The sequence below is a fragment of the Anastrepha ludens genome, chromosome 3 (genome assembly GCF_028408465.1).
Source record: "Anastrepha ludens isolate Willacy chromosome 3, idAnaLude1.1, whole genome shotgun sequence".
In the NCBI taxonomy this organism is placed as follows: Eukaryota; Metazoa; Arthropoda; class Insecta; order Diptera; family Tephritidae; genus Anastrepha; species Anastrepha ludens.
The window spans coordinates 26,061,693-26,087,267 of NC_071499.1; the positions used below are offsets into that span (position 1 = coordinate 26,061,693).

At 33.5% G+C, this 25,575-nt stretch overlaps 2 protein-coding genes across 2 annotated transcripts in view; one reads left to right on the forward strand and one right to left on the reverse strand.

The window, feature by feature from the left end:
- Nucleotides 1–631: 631 nt before the first annotated feature.
- LOC128857223 (uncharacterized) lies at nt 632–20,762 on the reverse strand. Its single transcript, XM_054092873.1, has 4 exons — nt 19,493–20,762; nt 1,403–1,581; nt 1,205–1,309; nt 632–1,080 (listed from the first exon to the last, which is right to left on the reverse strand). The coding sequence occupies exons 1-4, from the start codon at nt 20,034–20,036 to the stop codon at nt 988–990; spliced, it is 921 nt and encodes a 306-aa protein (XP_053948848.1). The 5' UTR covers nt 20,037–20,762; the 3' UTR covers nt 632–987.
- LOC128857222 (pre-mRNA-splicing factor ATP-dependent RNA helicase PRP16) overlaps nt 4,141–25,575 on the forward strand; it is a 94,712-nt gene continuing 73,277 nt past the window's right edge. Inside the window, exon 1 of the mRNA XM_054092872.1 lies at nt 4,141–4,250. The gene's annotated coding sequence lies outside the window, so the exon portion shown is untranslated. The remainder of the gene's footprint in view (nt 4,251–25,575) is intronic.

Sequence of the window (25,575 nt, forward strand, 5' to 3'; positions counted from 1 at the left end):
TTGTATGAAAATTAAAAAAAAAGTTTTTTTGAATGAACATTAAGAAAAAAAATTTGTTTGTATGACAATCAAAAAGTATTGAAATTGCTTCTCTATGCAATTGGGAACAACTTTGACTTTGCATTCTGCCGTAATTGCACATATTGAAAATTATTATCGCTTTCGGTTTGGAAATATAAGAGACTGTTGCTTTTTGAAGTCGCTCAAGCTCTCTGCCATGTTTGCGTACAACTTTTAGCGTTGGAGTAGATTTTTAACTGCTTTTGTGTTTATATCCCCTACAAATAATAATAATAATAAATTTTGTTTTTGCCATTTATAGTTATGTATGTTTATAAATTTAATATTTGTTTTTGTTTTGCATGTGTATGTATATATGTACGTATGTGTGTATTTTATGATTGAGCAGCGCCTGCGCATTTACCTATTTTTTTAATTATTATAATTTTTCTTTGGGATTAAAGTACCAATTTCAAAAAGTTTAACGCCTCATGCAGTTGTATGTGCGGACACACAATATTAACCCTGCCTGTTAGTCCTTTCGACTACTAATTATAACGTATAACTGACGTTTAAAAATTTCATTGGCCGCGCAGGGTTAAATTAAATGTTCTACATTTTTTGTTATCACTGTAAAAATTATAGCGCCACAAATCCCTTGCATGTATGTATGCACACGTATTGTATTGACGTACGTGTATATAGGTGAGTGTGTATTTATGTGTGTATATTTATGTATGTATGTGTATATAAAATCAATGAAACTTAAGTAGAGGCATACACGTTCTTTTCAGTGTTGTTTTTGTTTTTTTTTTGTTTCTGTTTTTAGTTTTTTTTGTTTTTGCTTCTTATCTTCAGTGCAATATTTCTTTCTTTATCTCTCTCCATTGATTGATTGATTGATCGATCGCGAATCCTCACTGGGGATTTGTTGGATTCTTCTACGCCGTTAACTGCTTACGCTTGTGCATATGTATGTATATCCCCTCACTTGGAGGTGGAGTAGGATTTTTGTTTGTTCATTAGCAACAACATGCCGGCATTCATGCCCACGCTGCCCCACTTTACGCACTCGGACATCTGCGAAGTAGAAGAATAACAATAATTTAGCTTCGTTTTTTTTCTTGAATACACATGCATCTGTATGCATGTGTGTACTACAGTATTTAGAATTTAAACTAGCTGTGTGTGTGTGTATACCAACCTGTCGCTTCCGCACATCTTGCTGGCGGCTACCATAGCGGCACCAATACACGAAATGCTTGTTATTATTCCACAAACTGTGTTTGGCCTTGCGCGCAAAGGACACCTGTGTAGAAGTGAATTGCAATGAAAATATGTTATTGGACATAAACAAATATATGTAGTAGAATTATTTTATGTTTGTTTTAATCTTCCTTACCTGATTTCGTATGTCCTTTTCGTTATGTGCTGATTTCTCCTTGTCGGCGAAATTATTAATTCGCAGTTCCCAGCCTTGATTCCAGATATCCTCGAGTGTTAGTTTGAGCATTTTAAATGTGCCATTATCACGAATTTTCACACTATATATCTCGATAGTTTCAGGTTTAGGTTTATTGTCTGTAAGAAGAAAAAAATATAAAAAATTATTTTAAAATTGCTTGAAAATAAAATTATTTATTTAAAGAAGGTAACCAGATTTTTCTGCTTGCAAATAAAATTATTCATTAAAATAAGGTAACAGATTTTTCTGCTTGCCAATAAAATTATTCATTAAAATAAGGTAACAGATTTTTCTGCAAATAAGTTTAAAAAACTCGAAAATGTTTTTATTTTATTATGTTTTTTATTTAATTTTTTTTTAATCTAATTTGTTTTTATTAAATTTTTTTTTTATTTATTTATTTTTTTTTTTATTTTTTTTTTATTAAATTTTGTTTTTTATTAAATTTGTTTTATTAATATACATTTTGTTTTTATTTAATTTTTTTTTTTTATTTTTTTTTATTTAATTTTTTTTTTATTTATTTTTTTTTAATTAAATTTTTTTTTATTTATTTTTTTTTAATTAAATTTTTTTTTATTTATTTTTTTTTAAATTAAATTTTTTTTTTATTTATTTTTTTTAATTTAATTTGTTTTTATTTAATTTTTTTTATTTGACTTTTTTTATTCAATTTTTCTTTATTTATTTTTTATATTTTATAAACTTTTTTTATTAAATTTTGTTTTTTTATATAATTTTTTTTATTTAATTTGTTTTTTGTATATAATGTTTTTTATTTATTTTGTTTATATAATTTTTGTTTTTTAATTCACAAAAACGTCGTGGGGAGACCGCCCACCCTTTTTTTACGAACAGTATCGGTTTTTCTCTTAGCGGTCCTTCAAAAACTACATTCCAAGCTTGAGAACTCCAAGGTTTATTGATTATGAAAAGGCTTTTTCGAAATCTTGAAATTTATGTGTTGGATGAGCGTGTGGGAGAGATATCCCTAAAGTCAAGCTAACCTGCCAAAATGATTACTGCACAAAGTTTGATGATATATACAAATTGTAACCAACCGACAAGTATCTGCTATGAAAAAAAAAAAAAAACGAAACCTGAATCTATTTAAATAGTCTGTACCCAGTCTAAGCTAAACTCGATAGTGGCATAAAATGACTTACTAGTGATAAATAATTTTGATAGGCTTTTTAGTGCTTTCCAAGAGTAACACGATCATAGAAACAAAAAACAAAAAAAAAAAAAATACAAAATACAGTTACAGTGCAAAAAAAAAATACCAATACACTGCAAATTTCGTAAAAATTCTGCCTTACTACGATGCCTGTACTGTTTAATGAGGCAGTCACGTTTTTTAAAAATCCTGAATTAAAAAAATATTTTAGAATAAAACTGTAAATCTGCCGATAGGGTGACTAATTTTGCGCCAGGCATGTAGTTTTTATTGCTAAGGCAATAGCACTCCGCAGTTTACGTGCACTCCAGAAGGTGATTTTTTGATTTTTTTTAAGTACAATAGAGTTTAGCTCTTCTGGGCCTGGTTAAATATAGTTCATTTTCCTACTATGAAAAAAAATTAGGAAAAAAATTGTTGAGCACCTCGAAAACGTATTCCAACCAGGAATTCATAATATAACTCTTTACCTAATTTTGATAAAAAAAACTTAAGTCGATTTAGCCATTTTTTCTGTAACACGTTAAACTGCTTGCTTTCCCCGAATTTTTTAAACAATTAATCATTTATAGCCCTGACTCGAGTATTATCTTAATAAAAGTGGAATAAAATGGTAATTTTTCTTATGATAGTTTAGAATTTATTGCTCTTAAAAGCAAAAGCTGCTAAAGTCAAATATGTAAGTGGTTTTGCCATGAGCCCACAGGTTCAGACATCCAAGAAAATATTCTATAGGATTAAACAACAATGCCCTCTCTGCTAGCATGTATTTAGTTCTGGCATAAGTTCTTCTGTTACAAGTTAAGTACTTTATAGATATGAAACTATAATACTTTTTTTTAATGAAGTTAATTTTATTTAATCATGTAAATATTAAATAAATATTAATTAATTTTCCTTCGAAATGGTCACCATTTGTTCTGTGTTAAAAATAGTAAAAGTTTACTCTTCTTAAGTTTGATTATTCAGGTGCGTCATTGAAAAATCAACTGACTTGTGCGGAGGCTACGGCTGCCTACTGAAAGTTCTTGTTTGTCTCTAGTTTTATATTATTTTTGATAAATTTGTTTTGATTGCTTTGTCAGAGTACTGCTCTCATATTTGTGCTAAAGACATACCTACACACACATATACACATTTTAGTGCTAAAAGAAAAATAATTTGATTAAAGTCGCATTTAAATTTACATCTCACAGCAGCTAGCATTTCTTAAATGCCTTTAAAATATGTAAATCGAATATTTTATGCCTAGACTTCGAGCACGTCAGATCTCTGAGGTTTTGTTTTTTGTGAAATAACGAAAAAAGTGTACAAAGGTTAAACAGAAAAGGCGCAAAAGTTTGCTTGAAAATATTCTTGCATATGTAGGTAGGTACGTAGCTATGTATGTATATATACATATATGTATGCTTGTATGAGAGCCTATTTTTATCAGGCAACTCTTTTAGGAGTGCTGTCATAAATCAAAACATGTGTGTTCTCAGCTTTGGAAAATTCAAGGCCCAGTTCATTGTTGTGCCCGCTCGGTGCATCTAATTCTGTTATTTGATTTCGTGCTGTGCTAAATTTAAACAAAGCTAAGACTGAGAAAATAAATATTTAATTAAGGTGGATAATTGCAGTTGAAATTAAAAACTAATATAAAAAAAATCTTGAGATTTGTTTTGATGTTTGTTTGTTATTTTTATTTTTAAATTAAGTATTGGAGGCATACAAAAGCTTGCGCACATATCGCTCTTTTTAACTGTTTAATACTCTGCTGCTGCTGATGCTCAGTGCCTCTTTAGTTTCAAAAATCAAACTCGACTTTAAAGTCAAATCGACAACTCACCTACAAATTGGTTCCAGTGGCGCTAATTTTTTAATAAAAAAATTATGAATATACCATATTTCAGAATAAAATAACATTTATTACAAACTTTGCTTACTTTTCTGCTCTACCTCAATTGTGGTGTAGGAAAATTTTCGTGTTTTTCGTTGTATTTGCTTTGCTAGTGATGAGCAACAGAGATTGTCGGCATTTTCTCCTATATTGTAATGCTATCTCATGTAACATAAAGTGATAGTGCCGTAATTATTGAAGCGCGACCGCTACTAGGTTCTCAGTGAATTTGACGAAATCAGTTGTTGCGCTAATTTAAGCTAACCTAACTTTTTATTTTTGTTTACAAAAGTTCAGTATTTTATCACCTTCTACCTAGTGCTCTCCAACAACTCACCACCTAAAATTATGTTGCGGGGAAATTACTCTCAGAACGCCACTTCAGTCAGCGTAATTTTGTAATGTATCATAGCTGGGTGAGAATTGCTGAGAAATTGATTTTAAAATTACTGAGCATTACTGTTTTGATTTTAAAATAACTCATAGGGATGCATATAGCTTTAAAAACGTCATGCATTTGTTATATGGTGAAAATGCGCTACTTTATCAAGGAAAACAATTTAAAAAAAAGTAAACGCGATTTTTCAGCAACTTTCAGCTTGCACTTTGTTGTTATAAAATTTAATGAGCTATAAATTTGCATACCAAAAAACTTTCTAGAAATTCCATTTAAAAACCGAGATGTTGTTCCACAAAGGAAGGAATTAAAAGTTTTAAGCCGACTCCGAATGGTAGATATTTTTTATAAGGAGTTTTTTTCATGGCAGAAATACACTCGGAGGTTGCCATTGCCAGCCGAGCGGTGATCGCTATTAGAAAAAAGCTTTTTGTTTATCATTTTCGTTGTTTCATGCACGGAGATTCGCATCTACGCACTGCCAAATGGTAGTCACTCATCAACCCAATCTACGGCGGGCACTATAAAAATAATATATTATATTTAAAAAATAAAAAAATTAAATTTTCTTTGCTAATTTTGTAACTTGGCCTATATTTCTTTTTTTACAATTCCTAACACTAAACTCTATGCTTTGATTACTTTGTCACTTGCGCTCATTCAGTGATACCGGCTTTTCAAACTGTAAACAAGCTTTATCAGTTTTCAAGAAAAAAAAGGAAGCTAAAAATATCATCGAAGTGCACATTCCAACCATAATTAACCGATTCACGAGTAAACAAATAAATCTCACATCAGAGATAGACATGCCATATGTATATATGTATGTATACTCATTAAAAATTTATTTAATCGTTTTTCTTTCTACAAATCAATTGTTTGATAGTTCTTATATGATTGAGAGGTTGCTGAAATACGTCGTACATATGTATGTGTGGGCGAGGTACTTGGCATGGCATCATTTCTAAATATTTGCCTACTTCTATATTTACATACATACTACAAAAAATTATCAATAAATATTAAAAAACAAAAAACTAGTATTGTTTTACATACACTTGTTTATATGTATACGTAGATATGTGCACATGTATGTGTGTAACTATTGGCGCGTACCTATTTATAGTACATCAATCAAGTGTCCCCTTATTACGTTTGTATATTATGTAATCGAAATAATAATCCTCTAAATGCCATCGAGGTTAATAAATAAGGCTGCTCTGGTAATTTAGTGAACAGAAGTACTAATCAGAGCTAATCGGCGTTGTGAAATAAGGAACGTTCAATTTATTATTTACATACATATATACATATATGTAGATCGAGATTTGCGAAATGGCCGCTATTGCATTTTACAGCCTTTGAAACTTTATGTTTTGTTCATTTTCTAAGCTACGCACATACATACATACTTGCATATGCACTCGCACGTCATATGAGACTTAATCAGTTAGTCAGCACCGTTCATTTTTCTCTAGGCCTCATACCTGTCTCATCAGCTCTGGTCACATTTTTGTCGCACGTTATTTATATAGTACACGTATCTACATACATACACACATGCGAGTACAAGCAAGCAATTTCCCACTTTTCATTGTTTTGTGTTAAAAAACTTTGTCTTGCGATTGAGGCTTGACTTTTTTTGCGCCTTACTCAATTCGATTGCACATGCTCGAAATCGTGCTCATTCAAATAACGCTCATTGTGTGTGTCCAAAGAAATAAAGAGCAAGACGAGTATAAAGTAACAAAGAGCAGGAAATTGTAGATGGCATATTAAAAGTCTTACTGCAATTAGAGCAATTGATTAGTGAATTACTAATCATAAAGCAGTAATTACACTTATTCACAAAAATACATTGAAAAAAAAAATAGAAAAACAACAAATGTTTTTTTGAATGCTTTCGCTGATTAAACAATTAGCATACACTTGCGATTATTGAACAAAAACTGCAAATACAATTAGAAGTTTGTTATTGCACTAAAAAACAAAACCATTCACAGTTACTCGATATTGTCAGTGTGTTATGTGATGTAGGAGGAGAAGTGTGAAATCGATTGTGGCTTTTGAGAGTTATGAGTAACGATGTTACGTATAGGCTTTTGCATGGATGAGTAGACAAAAGAACGGTAACTGTAAAGAATCAAGTTGTGGTTTTTTTTCCCCTCAAATTATACACCTATTATGGTAAAACGAGTGTACAATTTATGTATAATAAATGAAAATGTTTGATTTCGTCTCTTTTTTAGTGAAATCTTTGATGACATTTAGACACAATAGTGACAATTTTACGTTGATTATAATGTTTCAATACTTAAATTTTATTTCTGGTTCATGCAAATAAACTCTTACTTTTGAGGTTTGCAGTAAGTAGGTGAACGGCAAATAGTTCAAAGGTGACCATATTGTTGCCGTGAATCTATCCCTGCCGGAAATTGCTTTTGCAACAAGTTGATTGCTGCTTCAGCTGTATGACATGTCGCACCGCCAATGTACAGCTTAAGAGCGAGGATACTTTGTTTTGCAATTTTGGTGGGAAAAATAGTTTTAGACTAACAGCAGCGGTTAATATAGATTGATGATAGATAAAAGATGGACTAAAATGTACAAAAATACACACAGTTGTTAAAAATTTTTTTCGACACGTTTCGCAGCATCCCACGCACGTACCCACCGCTACTGGACCAGCTGACGGTAGGTTTCGTCATCCATTGGATGGCGTCTGCCTTCGGTATTAAAATCAGTTGGCATGAAATGATGAGGTCAAAATGACCCCTGGCTCCCGGACTATAATGAGATAACCTTTTTTAGCAAATATTTCGAAAAGCCCTCGGCAGGCATGAGAGTAGTTAAACAATTCCCCGACTATTTGCGACTGCACTGCTAATAAAAGAGGTCTAACAGAATAAATGTTGATTTAAACAGCAAATGCGCAATGTTTGACTTTTATAATAAAAGTTTTGATATTTTTCTTCTTCGATAACCGCATAAATGATTTTGGAGTTTAACAAAGCGCGCCAGTCGTTTCTTGTTCTTAACAATATTATTCCAAAATTTTAAACTATTAAAAAAAAATTTTAATTAAATTAAATTAAATAAAAAAATAATATTAAATAAAAAACATAAAAAAATGATATGAAATAAGACATAAGACTGGACATTATATTTAATTTTTTTGTTAGAAAAGTTTAAATATATAATAAGCTAGTTTTTTTTCAATCAAGCATTAAATATTTTAAAAGTAAATTAAGTGCTTTGCTGATAAGAGCAACAAAGTTTTAATTTAAATTCTAAAATATATGTAATTCATGATAAGTAATAAGTTGTCGATAAGATAATGTGTAAATATGAAGGTGTATTCAATTCGACAATCTTATATAAAATGCACCCAAAGAAGATATGCGTTTATAAGCAGTTACAAAGCAACTTAACTCGACTCAGCACTTTCTACCTGATAAGCACTAAATTGCCGAGTTCTAATATTGGCGGCTCTGAAAGTTTTCGATGCGGTACCAGCTGGTGATAGCAGAGGAAGAGGAAGGCGTTGAAAGAATCAGGTGGAGAAGGACTTGGCTTCACTTGGTGTGTCGAACTGGCTCCAGTTAGAAATGACTGGCGCGCTTTGTTAAATACAGCCAAAATCGCATAAGCGGTTATCGCGCCAATTAAGAAGAAGATGAATACAATTTTTAAACTATTAGTCATCATTCAGAGCCTTCACACTTGGTAATGCGTCTTAATAAAATTTGTAGAAAATTAAAATTTTTTCCATTAAATATGATGATTTATTAATCTGAAAGTAAAACCTGCTAAAGTCAGATAGGTCGCAAAAAAAAAACTAATATAACTCAGCGCTGAGTAGCCACCTGGGCAGCACTGCAATTAACTATAGTAGCACTAATGCATCGAATGCGTAATTTTTTAACAATATTATTAAACAAAAAGTTAGGTTAGGGATAAAATATTTAATTTTAATTGCCCACTTTCTAGGCTCCCGGGGCCAGAAATTCGTTTCCTTATGAATATATCAGAAACTTTCTTAGTTTTCGAAATGCTTCAAAGGAGTCGGTTTTCGCTTGACATAGAGGTAGGTAGGTACTTCTGAACTACATCCTCCGATATACGGTTTACTAGACAGGACAGCCCTTGGTCGGAAAAAACCCGCGTCATTTCCGGTAACGTAGAACCGGCTGCCATGAGAACGACTAAAGCCTCCCGTCGCCGTTCCTGCAGTTTTCGCAATACAATCAGCTGTTCGTAAAACTTGCAAATTGTTACTGGTTTTGCGTTCATGTGCTTTTTTTTTTGTTTTTTGCTTTTTTCCTCGTTGAGAGAGATTTTTCGAAAATTGAGTTACTGGATAGTTTTTACATGAACAGACCTACTGCCGGTAAGCAAATCCAACTGCTATTTATTTGCATCGCTTTAATTATCTAATTTCACTGTGACACTTAAATCCTACTATACTTTTACAAAGGTCACAAGGTCCGTGAGGGTAGCAAACTTTTAAAACATGAAAATGTGTGTGTATCGTCCCTATAGAATATATTGGGCTGTAATGCTAGAACTATAATGTTGAGAAACCGGCTCACAGCAGAAACACTTTCTCCTCACTAAATCGGTCGAGGGCAAGGATGATAGATACCAGGTTTGCTTGTTGTTGTAGCAGCATAAACATTCTCCATACTTACATACGGGGAATGCTGCTGGAGTGACAGTCCTTGGCCGGATATAAATCCGAGTCCTTCCGGTTACGTAGAACCGACTGTCGAGGGAACGTACCAGATTTACTCATTAGGTATGGTGAAAATAAAACAAAAAATTTGAGGGGAACTTTGGATTTTACGTCATTCATTTTGTGTTTCACAAAATTTAGCTTAAGCTTAGTGAAACACGTCGGCATATGTGTCAAATTCGCTCAGATCCGAATAACGGTCTGCTAGGTAGTATACCTCTAAAAATCTCTTCACCATGGGTCAAGCGCTAGGTTAACAACCTTTTGAAAGCATGAAAATATGTTTATACCTATGTTGAAATAAAAAAAAAAAATTCAAGAAAATAACGGCACTAAATGCGAAAAAATTTCTCTGCTGATTTTTGTTTCTTGAATGAGGTATGTACGTACTAACTATTTTGACCGTCCGCTCCGCATACAGGGCAAAGTTCCCCACATCTAACTTCGAAGGTGTTGCGTTCAATTTGTCTACTAGGTTGAGGTGGGGGGAAACATGCGCACACATATGTACATACAATACGTATATGTACTAGTTTGCGTGGATTTACCTACACCTGCATATTTATCGGCACACAATTTGTATGCACTTGCAACACTTGCAACAAAGTATCATAGTTACATATACATAACTACGGACATGGCTAAGTACAATGCAAATAGTATGAAAAATGTTACTTTAAAAATTGATCTGCCTCTTATCGCACTCGCGCACAACAACGCACCAATGGATCCATATACATACACACATATATAAAGAAAACTTACTCAAGCGATTAAAATTGCGATGGATGTGAAGCACGCGACTAGTTATGTACACAAGCACATACATCCATATGTATGTATGTATATACAAACGAGCAGACCTTATGAATCGCCTACGTAAGCACGCCCAGGATTTATAACACGAAGAATTTAACAATTATAATGATAATATAAGTAAAGATACGCGACTGTCTCTAAGAAGTGCTGGCAAATATTACAATATTCGATATGCATGTATGTATGTATGTATGCATAATATATACCTTCATCTACATTTGCAGCCATATATACGAGTATATAATACAATATGTACATATGTACGTATGTTTGAGAGCACACTTTTCCACATACCTACAAGTAAATAAACTTAAGAGTGTAAGTCACTCCAAGTCATCGTGTGGTGAGTAGCGTTTTAAGAGCGCGTGTCCCTAACACTCTTCGGATACTCGCGGCGTGACAGCGTAATAAATGTAAAGTACTTCTGTACATATTCAATTACCATATTGAAAACAATTAAAAATAAGCAATAAACAATAAAGTGTAATAACTAAGGCGCCACTCGCCACGCTACACTGGGCAAATGTGGGGGATTGACGAAATTAATGGCTAAAAGCAAGCACCTGCTTCCCTATATACCGTTCGTTTACCGCTCATACACGTTCATACACGCTACCTTCTGGCTGGCCGGCCGGTTGGCTGTCTGTCTGGCAAAACCGTAAAAACCGGACTGCGGCGAGTATGGCTTGCGGCGACGGAAAGAATGTCTTGCTTTCAAGTTGGCTAACAAACACAAATTTATACAGCCATTGCACTTTGTTAGAATACAGTTTTTGGCTATTCAACATGCGATTTTTTCACCAAATAAGTTCTGTTTACTGTTTTTTTAGCGGTTTTTGTTTTTGCATATTCTCTTAGCGCTCTTCGGCTAATTTTTGTATGATATTTTCAAGTCGCTCCACTCAACACCATTCTGTGCAGATAGTGTGAAATGTGCCAAAAGGCACGTCATTCATTCATTCAGTGTTTCATGTTTTCTAGAAGATTCGCGTCGTCTGTAGTGTAGGTTTTTTTCTTCGTTTACGCGTTAAGTTTTTATTTATTACCAATTGTGTACAACATTTGTACATATGTATGTATATTTGTATGCATGTATACATGTAGGCACGTATTTATTCATTGGAATCATTGTTTAGTCGACGGCATCCAATTTCGATAATTCTACTAAGGTTTTCACTGATTGATGTCCAAATTATGTCGTTTAAGAGCAGTTTTATGACTTATTTGGCAGGCAGGCGATTAGATTAAAATGTGTTTATCCCTACATATGTACGCACATAAGTAGATATTTATATGTGTATGTACATACACATGGTAGAAAAAGTCTGCGTTCACCCACTGTTATAAAGTATTAAAATAATTTAACGTGTTTATCTTAAAACTCTCAGTTATTTCTTTTCACTTATTTCAAAGAAAATTATTCATAGAGGTTATGAACAAAATTTTTTGGAGTTTGAGCTGCGTCGTGTTCAGATAACGGGATTGTAGTACAGTTACTTAAATAGGCTAAGCAGAAAAAGTGTGCGTTCATTTCGAATAGTGACGATTATTTGCATGGCAATTACGTTAAATTAAATTTTAAATCACTCATGTAGTTGACGCGGTTAAGAACAAATCTAAAGAGGGAAAAATTGATATTAGAAATACATTTTTTGTTACTATGGACCAAAGGCGAAAAGAAATAGATATTGGTGAAAGGAAAATCATTGTAAGCTTGTGGCAAAATAGTATGAGCTATCGGGAAATCGCGAAAATTGCTGGGAGGCAATACTCCTCGGTCCAAAGAGTGATAAACAACTTCAAGCAAACGAATTGTTTGGAGTCTAAGTCTCGTTCTGGGCGTCCAAAAAAACCGACGGAAAGAGAAGAACGCAACATAACTATTCTTGTGAATTCTAATCCACGACTAACAGCAAGCCGAATTTCAAAAGACATAGAAGTAAAATACCAAAAGAAAGTACATCCAGATACAGTAAGAAAAATTCGAAAAAGAATCGGATTTCACGGCAGAGTGGCCCGAAAAAACCCTTCATATCGCGAGTAAATCGACTTAAGCGGATGGCTTTCGCCAAGGAATACGTAAACAAGCCACCTGAGTTTTGGAATAGTGTGATTTTTTCAGATGAGGGCAAGTTTTGCATTTTCGGGATAAAAAGTCGTAAAATTATTTGGAGGAAAAACGGAACGGCACTTGGAAAGCAAAATCTGGTACCTACGGTAAAGCATGGGGGAGGAGGTGCCATGATATGGGGGTGTATGGCTAGTTCGGGCGTTGGAAATATGCAGTTTTTTGAGTCGATAATGAACAGACATGATTATCTCGATATTTTAAAAACGAATTTGTGAGAAAGTGCAATCAAACTGGGACTCGGTGAAAGATTTGTTTTCCAACAGGACAACGACCCGAAACACACAGCAGAGATTGTTAGGTTGTGGTTGTTGTATAATGTTCCAAAACAACTTCGCACACCCCCACAATCACCTGACCTTAACCCCATTGAGCACTTATGGGACGTTCTAGAAAAAAAAATACGAGAGCGTACAATAACTAGCAAGGAAATGCTTAAGAACGCGCTTAAAGAGGAATGGGTACCCATAAGTCCAGAAATAACAGCCAACCTAGTTGGATCAATGAAAAGACGCCTCCTAGAAGTCATAAAAAGCCAGGGATATCCAACTAGCTATTAATTTTAAAACATTTCTATGATCTTAAGCCTTTTATTTTATTATTATTGAAGTGAACGCAAACTTTTTCCGTTTAGTTTGAATGGCCTTTTTAATTTTATGTGGTCTCATTTTAAATTTGATTTTGTTATTGGTAGCGAAATATGTGTGATAGTTACGTTTAAGTGAACTTAATAAAACTCATTAAAAAAAATTTCTGAAATATTTATTGTTTTGAACTTTTTCTAATGCAAAGAATATTTGCATAGGTGAACGCAGACTTTTTCTACTATGTGTATGTGTGTGGTGCTGAATTTGCGTGCTTGTGAGTAATCGTTTATTTAATGCAAGCAGTCACAACCCTATTTTAACTGCTTTCAGTCATCATTTTATTATCCTATTTTTGATTAAAATTTTTGTTTCGCAATTTGCATGCATTTCGATTTATGGGGCTGTTGACTGCATTCGCTGTGGTCGAAGGGTTCATTATAAGTAATTGATAACCTAACTATCCATATCTATGCATCTAATCTTTATATAGAAAGGCTGTAAAATATATTTTTGTTTTTCAAAATAATTTTTTTTGTCAAAATGATTTTTTTTTGCAATAAATTTTTTTTGTCAAAATGATTTTTTTTTTCAAAATAATTTTTTTTGTGAAAATGATTTTTTTTTCGAAACAATTTTTTTTTCAAATTATTTGTTTTTTTTTAATTTTTTTTTTCCACTTGATAACCTAACTATCCATATCTATGCATCTAACCTTCATATAGAAAAGCTGTAAAATCTATTTTTGTTTTTCAAAATAATTTTTTTTTGTCAAAATGATTTTTTTTGCAAAATATTTTTTTTTGTCAAAATAATTTTTTTTTTTCAAAATAATTTTTTTTAAATTATTTGTTTTTTTTTAATTTTTTTGTTTTTCAACTTGATAATCTATCTATCCATATCTATACACCTAACCTTTATTTATAAAGGCTTTAAAATATATATTTTTTTCAAAATAATTTTTTTTTTCAAATAAATGTTTTTTTTTTAACTTGATAACCTAACTATCCGTATCTATGCAGCTAACCTTTATATAGAAAAGCTGTAAAATCTATTTTTGTTTTTGTCAAAAAGACTTTTTTTTTTCAAAATATTTTTTTTTTGTCAAAATGATATTTTTTTTCAAAATATTTTTTTTTTTGTCAAAATGATATTTTTTTTCAAAATATTTTTTTTTCAAATTATTTGTTTTTTTAATTTTAATTTTTTTTTTTTAACTCGATAACCTACCTATCCATATTTATACACCTAACCTTTATTTAGAAAGGCTGTAAAATCTATTTTTGTTTTTCAAAAACAGTTTTTTTGTGGAAATGATTTTTTTGTTTTCAAAATAATTTTTTATTTTCATGTTTTTTTTTCATAACATATCCTTTTTTTCATAATTTTTTTTTTCAAAATAATTTTTTTTTCATAATTGTTTTTTTTATCATAATAATTTTTTTTTCCAAAATAAATGTTTTTTTTTAATTTTTGTTTTTCAAATAATCGGTTTTTTTATCATTTTATGACAGTTTAAAAGATATACTTGCAAATTTTTTTATTGAAATTCGTTGTGGTTTAGACGTTACAGTAGTCCTTTAAAAACGAGACCAATTTGAAGTACGGCGCCCAGGTATAAGCGTGCAGGGAAATTTGAACCGTGTTTTTCTCGAAACTATTTTTTCAGAGTTGGCGTTGGTAATTTCTCAAAAAGTACTGAACAGATTGATTTGAATTTTTAATATGTTACTGAGTAGACTTGTGGCTCTTGCGGCAGAATTATAATTTTATATTAAATTTTTCTATTTTTTTTAAGAACGAGAACGTGAAAAAAATCCTTTTTTTTGTTTTTTTAATAAACAGATAAAATATCTAAAAATTTTTTTTTGTTTGGAATCCGCTACCCACCACAGCGAGATATCTCCTGATGAATAATCGACCGATTTTTGTTTTTCAGACGTATCTGAGTAGCCCAATCAGTTACGCCAGTGGCATGTGTTACGTCAGGGGAAACAATTTTTTGTAGATAAAGAATTGATTTAATGCATAAAAACGATTTTCAATTGATAACGATTGACTTTTTTTTTTAATTTTCACGTCTCTAGACCAGAAAGGTGCCTTAAGGGGTTAGGGGTAGTCAGAATTTTCAAAAAATCGATTTTGTTTTTTTTGCATTTTCTTATAGTATAATGTTTTAAAAATATTGTGTAAAAATTTGAAGTGAATCCGACAAATACTTTTCAAGTTATTCAACAATTAACAAAGGGCGCTCGGCCGCTCCGAAGCCGATAGCAAAACTTTAAATGCGTTTTTCTCAAAACTATGTTTTTCAAACTGGTGAACACTGTAACTTAAAAACCGCTACGTAGATTTCAATAAAATTTATACAGCTTTTGAAAAACATAAAAAACTTGTGCCTGATCGAAGGATTTTTTTTTTTCAAAAATTTCGATTTTTTTTTAACAATTAACTGTTGGTTTTTTCCCGAAAATCTGAAAAATATTTCCTGAGGCCGCCATTTTGTTCATTTTGAAAAAAAAAAAAAAGCTTCGATCCGGCTCGAGATTATCTATCAATAAAAATAATTTTTCTCATCCGATTGGTTTTAGATGAATCTGCAAGGACTTGTGATGTTCACCGCAAGGGACTTCTGGAGAAACGGGCTTCACACAAACAGCGATAACTTTTGCAATTATTAATTTTTTTTTTTGAAATTTTGGCGAAGTCAAGCTAAAACATGATGTTTTTATGCTATGTTTTTATTTTTGTTAAATAAATTAATTAAGTAGCAAAAAAAAATTCGTGAAAATCATCATTTTTTCGGGCCTCTGACTACCCCTACCCCTTAATAACCATTTTTTTCCATCAAAATAATTGCCTCTAATCAAGTGAGCCGGAGTGTATAGGAACACACCTAAAGAGTATTGACTAATATCGGTTTGGTTTAACAACTGTGTGACACTATGCATATGTGCGTATGTATGTGACATTTTTTTTGTTTTTCTGTCCTTGTTCACTCCTGTCAGGAGCATAGGGCTTGCGTTGGTTTCGTCAATCTGGTTTGATTTCTGACAGGGTAGTTGGTTGCCCTGCCGCTAACAAATTCTCCAGTTAGCCTAATGAAATTTTAGATCAGGCCGTTTTTATAATTCGAATTAAGGCATTTTTGTCTTCAAACTGTTGTCCATTCTCATAAACCTTACGAGCAGGCCATCCCCATAGAATTTCAATAATGCTGAAATCTGTTCTGTTCAGTATTCCTACTGTAGCCATATTGCATATTATTAATATACATATTTCTAAAAAAAACAAAACAAAAATACAATTAACCACTTTCGCTGTAAATACTAATATCTCCAGCTGTAATTAAAGGTGAATAAATAGCAAATAAGGAAAAAATATATTTCGCTAAAATAGCTTTTGTATTTATAAATTGATTAACGCGTTGCTAACTGGATGCAGCAAGGATTTTACCGCTTTTAAATATTTTTAGACCATAATTATTTTATTTATCACTTTTTGAATGCTCGTGCGCCGATTATTGACCATAAAATGGCTATTAAATGCTAAAATATTATATTTACTTACAATTTTTTTTTTGGATACTTTAATGAATACTTTACTCTATTTGCAAAATCGATACATTTCGAGCACTTTGAGAAGTCGACGCACATGCACATATACATATATGAATACATATATATATTATATTATATATAAATTATATAAATACAATTTAATGCATATGACAAGAATTTCATTTAAATTAAGCGCGTCCTCACGTTGAAATGGTTACATATGTACAACTACACACACACAAATGTATGTTACACAGTATTAACAATTTCGCGAACCATCCACATCGACTCCTAATGGATCTAATTAATCTTAGCATACATACATACGTACGTACACATGCACTTACACACTCCTTCAAACTTTATCTGCCAATAAATCTAACTGGTATAGATTATAAATTAAATGCGTTTGAAAATTAGCAGAGATAAAAGAGATTGGTTTTTCAGACTTTTAACTATTTACGCCACAAAATATATTTTACTACTCAACTTGAAAAGTGAATGCGTATCTACATATAAATTTCACATTCTTCTTCTTCTTCATTTTCACTTCCAAATCTATTTCATTTCCCTTATATTTGGAAATAGTTTCTCGCAATCTACACTGAACACTCGGTTAAAAGTCATTTCCTCGATACTTTTACGTTATTCGGTGGCTAAGGGCTATCACTTTGGCGGTATTCCACAAAAATTTCTAGATTTCTTTATGCTTTCAACTCAGATAATATTCCTTGTTATCGGTTGGGGGGCCGGGCGAAAGAAATTCATTCGAATTAGAAGGAAAAATAGTCTTAACTGTTGTCAAGGTCATGATTTTAGAGCGATTTTGACGTCATTTTTTTAGGTAATTTTTCTTTTGGCGCGATTTGTGTGCGTTGAGCGCTTGTTTTGGGGTCGCACATGAGCAACTGATCTCCAGCTATAACACATTTCATGAGCCTTCTTGTTAGAAATTAAGTTAGGCAGGTGGGTAGGTATAGTGGTAGTCATTTGACACAGCTAGGTCTGCTGTAAGTGCATCGTGATACCACCAGGACTGTCCCCTCTGCTCACTCTACAGTGTCCTCATTGAACCAGCCTGTGGCTTTAATATACATATCTAACAAGGCTTGTTATTTTTATATTGGCTACTTCTGTCAAGTTATTCAGGGAACTTTTTCCTAAAATAATGAGCCTTCTTCTGTCCAGAGTCTCACACCCGCATAGAAAGTGTTCTATAATCTCTTCTTCTTCAATGTCGTTACAGCTTCTGCAATATAGGTATAACGAATGGGTGCTCCCAATCTACTGGCATGCCCGCCAATCAGACAATGCCCTGTTAGGAGCCCGCGAAGATTTCTCAGGTTCTTCCTGTTCAGTTTCAACAGTCGGCTTGTGCGGCCCATGCTCCATTCTGGCCACGGCATTCTACTTGCTGCACAGGTCAGGGACTGAGCCCATAGCCTGTTGGCAGTTCTGATAGTGTGTTTATCTATAAGCATTTTACAAGTTGCTAAAGCTAAGAAATTAAGTAAAGAACTCTAAAAAAAATGCAAGCTTCGGCCTATTTGGGCCAGTTTTTAAAACTAAAGAATCTGAGACATTAATTTCTTTTTCCTTCTTATGACTCATTTGTAAAAAATGCAAGGTCATGTATGTATATATATTTTTTAACATATTTTGTATTGTTTCTTTGCGATATTTAAGCGCCGAAAGCGGTAGTGTAAACATGGCAATCGAATTTGTGTTAATTTGAAATTTACATCTTCCCGCTATTAGCTTAAAAAAATATATATTTTTATATTAGCATCTTCCTGCTATTATTTACAAAAAAAATATATGTATATATTTATATTAACATCTTCCCGCCATTAGTTAAAAAAAAACTACATATTTTTATATTAACAATAAAATATACCGGCGCATATAATTTTCGAAAACATTCGAATTACAAGCCCTTATGCCATACACAAGTAGCTACATACATACATACATACATACACCGATCGTAAATTGAAATTTTTCACGTTCGCATAGATTATCACTCACTCAAAACGTAAACTTCCATTCTGCCTTCATATGACAAACGTCACGTGCCTCTTGCTGCATGACAGGCAAAAAAAAACACGTTATCTAATCACTCATTCGCATACAAATATATGTGTACATATGTATGTACGATGTAAATATGGTATGAATGTGTGCACACATTTTGTTTCTAACTTCAATTAAAACGCGATTGTTTTCAAAAAGCCCAGAACAACTTCACTTTCATTTTCAAAAAGCACACCCAAAACTTGTTCGCTTCAATGAAAATATAATATTAATAAAAACATCTGCTTCCTCTTGGGAGCAAAACGTGTAATTCAGCCGTGCATATTTATCTGTAATTATCTGTACCGTTTGTGGGCTCACCACGCACAGTAATACAGTTACATATTCAAGTATACACTTGTTGTTGTATGTACAATTGGCCCTGCATTTAATCTGACCTAAAAATGTTCAAACACACGGATATATATTTATATATTAGTGTATACAACACAGTTTTAGTCGTCCAACGCTCCATAACCTCCTCATAAATACCACTCGACGAGTACTTCATGTACGTGCGTGCATACATGCATACATATATACTTCATTTATGTTCCTACCAAACCCCAACCCTACCCCTACATACATACTTAGATACACACTTCATTTCATGTTCATACCAAAACCCAAACCCTACCCCCTACAGCAATTGTCCTTCGTACGTTTACTCACCTTTTGCCGTTTTGCACAGGACAATGCCGAACCATGACGTCATTGGTGTTTCGTTTTCATCCTGCGCCCTCATTGGCAACGGCAGCGTCTCCTCATCCTCATCGTCATTGTCGTCGTCAACATCATATTCGTCAACACCGCTGCCTCCGCTGCCGCTACTATTACTGCGCATTGTACGTTTGTTATTTCTGTTGTTGGTGTTGCTGCTGCTGCTGCGCACCTCGACAATGAAGCCACATTCAACGACGGCACAGAAAATGCGCTGCTCATCGCGCTTGAACCACTTAGATTCACGTAGCTTTTGCACCGCCACAGAGCTGCCAAACGTTGAATTTTTATTGTGTAGATATCCCAACAAGCTTAATCCGCTGGCTGCGCTGGCGCCGCCACCTACACCCCCACCTCCACCACCAACACCACCACCGCCGCCGCTTCCTTGTGCTGCATTGTTCGACTGATGGTTGTGACCCTGGAGTGGCCACCACCTCAGTGCATTCACAAAACTATGTGAGCGATTTAGATTGGTGGCTGTCGCACTTGTCATTTTAAGGCTGTTGCTGTCGTTGACTCTGCTTTTATCACTATTACGAGTACTATCACCGTTGCTGGTTTGCTTTGTTGTAAATATGGAACCAATTCTTTGGTTAGCGTTGAGTGTGGTCGAGTGGCTAAATGAACGTATACAATTTGCTGCACCAATGTTTCCCTCGAGAAATGCACGCAAAATGTGCAAGATTTTTGTTATTGAATTTTTTTTACCCTTTCAATATATTTGCAGTTTGTATTGCCAGCCCGCAAATAGCTTTTGTGACTTTCACTATGTTTGTCGTTGTTTCTTTTTCTTTAACAAATTTTCACTGTGAGTTTTCACAAGTTCCCTATTTCTTTAAATTACAATTTGTTGCGTGCCTCACGCAATTTTTACTGTTCACGCTTTCGTTTGTTTTTTAGGCTACTTTTTGCAAAAATGTGATTTTTCTTAATGCAAAATTTTTTGTATAACAAAAAATGTCTTAATTTCTGTGATTAGTTGCATCTATCACTGAAATGCACTTTGGTTGTTTTATTCGCAGTGGGTTGGTTGAATAGAGGAAAATGTCTCGCTTAACTTTTTCTAATTTTTATTTTTGAAATATCTGTTGTAATATTATTTCTTTCATAAATTTTAAAAATATTTAAAAATTCTCCCTGTTTCTCGTAAGTTTTAGCAAAATAAAACAATTAGTCCCGCTCAATTCGAATTCACTTCTGCTCTGCAAGAGACCTTAAAGGCGAATACCAGCTAACAGCGCCGAGTATGTTTATTTAAAGCCGGTTTCACTCGCTGACTCTTGACACTTTGTACCACGAGATACGTTTACCGATGGTGTCAATTGGTTCTCTTATCTCCGTTGGCTCATGAGCCCCCTTCCCCTCAAATACTTTGCTCCATTCATGAGTACCGACGTTCATAGATATGTATGTATGTAAGTGTGGTGAATTTGTTTGCTTCTTTGCTGTTGCCTCATCGCTCATGAAAATCAACCCGTTTTAATCTCATTTTTTCCGGTAGAAAACGTGCAAAAAAAGAGAAAAGAGGTGAATAATATGAAATAGTTCGATAGAGCGTGAGAATTAAAGAGGGGAAGAGAGAGAGAGACAGAGAAATAGAGAGAAGTATATAGATATGTATATACAAGAATGTACGAGTATATAAATGTGAATTATATTTTGTGTTTTAATATTGAATAGGCCTGCATTCGCAGTGCTTGTCGCATACCTTCGTGTTATTAGTTTCGTTTTGGAAGGGGTGTTAAATATGAGTTTTTCTTAGTAGACTTTTGATATGCTCAATTTACTAATTTATTGTTGTGTGTGGTCGTTGATAAGGGGTAAATTGCATTTGTTGGTTAAAAGTTAATAAATAATGTATAGTAAATGGTGGGTTTTTATTTAATCGAGAATGCTGCTTAAGTGACAGTCCTTGTCCTATATAAATCCGGGTCGTTCCGGTAACGTAGAATCGACTGTCGTGGGAACGATCACCTCCGCGTAGTCTGTCCCGGGTAACGCTAAATGATCCACGGCCTTGACTGCCTTTTAAACCTGAACGGTGACGACCATTTTCTTTTGCTTTCGGACTAACTCTTTTCTATAAACAGGGTGCATCCGGTGCATGTATATATGTATGTGCCTAGAACATCCCGAAACCATTATTTTCCTTTCTGCTCTTTTTTAGCTAAGGCATGGAGCACTACGACTTAACTCAAGAAATCGCAAAAAAAGCAATTATTGTTGCTACAGGGTTGCCCATATTCGATGGACCCGACGGATTTCGATGACTCTTTGGGCCCGTTCCAATCGACGAGGCTTGTCCGCAGGCAACACTCTTTGCGTCAATTGAATCTTATACGGGCATAAGTGCAAATTAATGCGGATAATTCGTTGTAAAGTGGTGCGAGCAATGCCTAACTGGTGAGAACGGCGATTTTGGGATGTCCTTGGCGACGCCTTGGTGGGTTTTGATTTGGCCTCTTTGGATTAGAAAGAGCATCACCAGTCGAAAACCTTTCGTACAAACGTTTAATGGTGTTCTTAGAAGGCGCACTTTTCACATTATTTAATTTTGTATACCGACTTTGAAATCTCTAATTTTCTTCTTCTGCGGCCGTTCAATAGTTTATAAGGTTCGCCGTGAATTGGAAGCATCAGGCGGCGATGTAGAAACTGTTGAAAAACGCTTAAAACACGAGGAAGGTTCTGACACTGCCCGATCTGCACAATTTGTTCGACAAGTGCAAGCGACCAACGACAAAGATCCTTCAAATCAACGAGGCCCTTGCAAAGCAGCTTAATTTTTCTGAGGGTCTTATCCGTCGAGTTGTTCATGAAGATAATATCCCGGTATAAATCCTACGTTATGCGCAGAAGACGGCTTATGTCGAAGCAATCACGAGAACAGCCAGTTATCAGTCTTCGAAACAAAATTGAGACGTTATGGGTTTTTTCTGACGAAAACCGGCGGGCGGCAGTGTGAGAGGTATAGAATGAAGCCAAGCTTGAGCGGTGGGCAAGCAAAATTCGCCTATGCATCTGCGAGTCCGTGTCTGACACTGTTGCGAACCCTCTGCTTCAGAGAAGATGGGCGAAATCCTCTGCAATTGTAAACCGAAAGGTTCCGCGCATAACTGGAAGGTGGTTAATGTGGAGAGAAGCGAGGTGCTCTGCGAGTCCGTGTCTGGCTCTGTTCCCAACCGTCTGCTTCAGAGAAGTTGGGGGAAATCCTCTGCTATTGCAAACTGAAACGTTCCACGCATAACTAGAAGTTGGTTAAGGTGGAGAGAACAAGATGCTCTATCGAAAAGCTCTGTTTCTGCTAAATGCTTAGACTATCCGGGCTTTCGGCGAAACAAAGGGGCTATTACGTATGGCTTTGAGAGGGTTGGCCTTAAGCTCTACTGAACTGATGCTATGGGGATGCCCCTAAAACTATAGGAAACACATCTGTTGTTTGCAAGAACTTGATCTTGACTCCGTTCCCAAGGATGATAGGATTGCAAGGTTTGGCCAACCGAAGCAAAATTATGAGAGTAGCTTCGACTGTCACGTCATAGGGTATTCGGCAACAGAATTGTGCCCACTCATTTCACACGTATTCTTAGGATTTTCTAATCAGTCGTTCAGACGGCAACGAAGTGCAAGTGAGCAATGTCTGCGTTGATTTTTTCTTATATTACCCACACAATCTTAGTTTTGTTGTAAACAAATCGCCGTCACATCACCAGTGACGTCAGCAAACCAGTTGATTTCTTCAAAATCGCTGAAAGTCTGATGTTGGCCACACCTTCTGAATTATCTCCACCGTGCGGGAGGCCAACCCTTTTTTGCTTTCCCTGACGCGCCTGATTCAAAAAGTAATGCTAGCGATGCTCATTGCTTATTCACGTAATGCTAGTTTTTGGCTTACTTGGCTTTAAATTAGTCATTGTGACCAAAAAAAAATGTGTTTGAGTCGAAAAAAAAATCAGTACTTACGAGTGTTTTTATTTTTTTATTTATTTTTTTTTTATTTTTTTATTTCTATTTTTTTATTTTTATTTTTTTTTTGTTTTTTTTTTTTTTGTTTTTTTATTTAATTTTTTTTTACATTTATATTTTTTAAATTTTTTTTTGAATTTTTATATTTCAATTTTTTTTTAATTAAATTTTTTTTTTTTTTTGGAGTTGGCAAAAAGCATTGAAAGCCAAAAAGTCTGAGGGGGAGCGGCCTATCGCCTCTACATGGAAATCTGCGCTGCTGTTCAGCGTGACGAGGTTTGGTAATTACTAATACGGATAAGCAGGACTTCACGGGAGGGGGATCGCTTAGTACTAACTATGATACATACATATGTATGTATGTATGTATGCAAATCATAATAAATAATTATGTATTAGAGAAATATTATGAGGGGATGCATTTTCCCCTATTTTTTAGTCAGTTGAAAAGAATGCCCACGTTTGATAAAATACAAATTAAAGAGTTCTTTTTTTTAATCCAATTACATTTCACATTTTTACACTGTAACAAAATTCGTAGGAGGTAAAAAAATATGCGACTTAGGCTCGCTCAAAAGTTTTATAACTTCACATTTTATGGCACACAATCCACTGTTGTCTATTCTTGCATACGCACGTATGTATGTATGTCTGTAGTTAAGTATGTAATAATAAGTTTTATGTTACGGTAATTAATTTCACATTCGACATGAAAACGACAAAATGTAAACAAGTCGAGCTATAAATAAATCTTGAAAGTTATTTTTTGTATTAGAACTCGCCAAGTTCTAAATTTAAGTGTCACATGAGACTGGCACTCATTCAAGCACCCCCCCACTCATAATCGCTGATTATTTTCCATTCATGCATATTAAATTCGTATGTGAGTAATGTTTGTGTGTGTGTGTGTGTGCAAATATCTGGAACGCACTAGTAAAGGCCTGACAAAACTTAAAAAACAATGCCTATAAAGATGTGCCATTCTAATTAACAATCTTTCTTAATCATAGTGGGGGCGTTTTTTTTCTTTTTGTCAGTTATAAGCACATTTCGGGAGGCATAATTTATTAATTTTTTTGATTCTCTATTTTTATTTTCAAATAAATGAATGCCATGCTATTCAAAGTAATATTAATGGCATTAAGAGTTCATTACAAAGATGGCGATTCATATTTATTATGAAATATTCTCTTAGTAAAAAATAAGCGCGGGCGGGTATAGAAATTCACTGCACGTTTGTTTTTCTGAAAAATTTTAAGCCGCACACCTGGCATTTGTAGAACGAATTCTATGAGTCACAAGCATGGGTTAGGTCATGTTTGAAATATTATCGCTAGGTAGCGTAGTGGTCGAGATATTTTGAAAAATCGTAGTTAAGGTACGACTTAATTCATATTCAGTATTTACAGGAAAGATTATCAACTACATGAATGGAAATATTTTTACGAAAAATGCATCCAGCAGGTTGCGCTGGAATCGAGATGTTCAGAGAAATCGAATTTATGCTACGTTCATATTAGGAAATACTTATTTGAATTACAGGAAAAAAAAATCTATATAAAAAAAGATAAATAATTATCGCTTACACCCTGTTTTGGGTGTTCGGCCGAGTTGCTTCTACTGTTTGTGGTGTGCGTGTTAATGGTTTCCACAAATGGAGGGATCTATGTCACCTTCTTATTTAATTTTTATTTTTAATTTTTTTATTTTTAATTTTTTGATATTTAATTTTTATATAGCTTTTTTATTTATAATTTTTTTTTACATTTTTCATATTTAATTTATTTTATTTTTATTTTTAATTTTTTTATATATTTTTTTATTTATAACTTTTTTAAGCTTTTAATATTTAATTTATTTTTAATTTTTTTATATTCTTTTATTTGTTTTTATTACATATTGTATATTTTTTTATATTTAATTTATTATTTATTTATTATTTTATATTTTTTTTAATTTTTAATTTCTTTATATATTTTTTTATTTGTCTTTTATATATTTTGTATATTTTTTTTATATCTAACTTATTTATTTTTTATTATATATGTTTTCAATTTATAATTTTG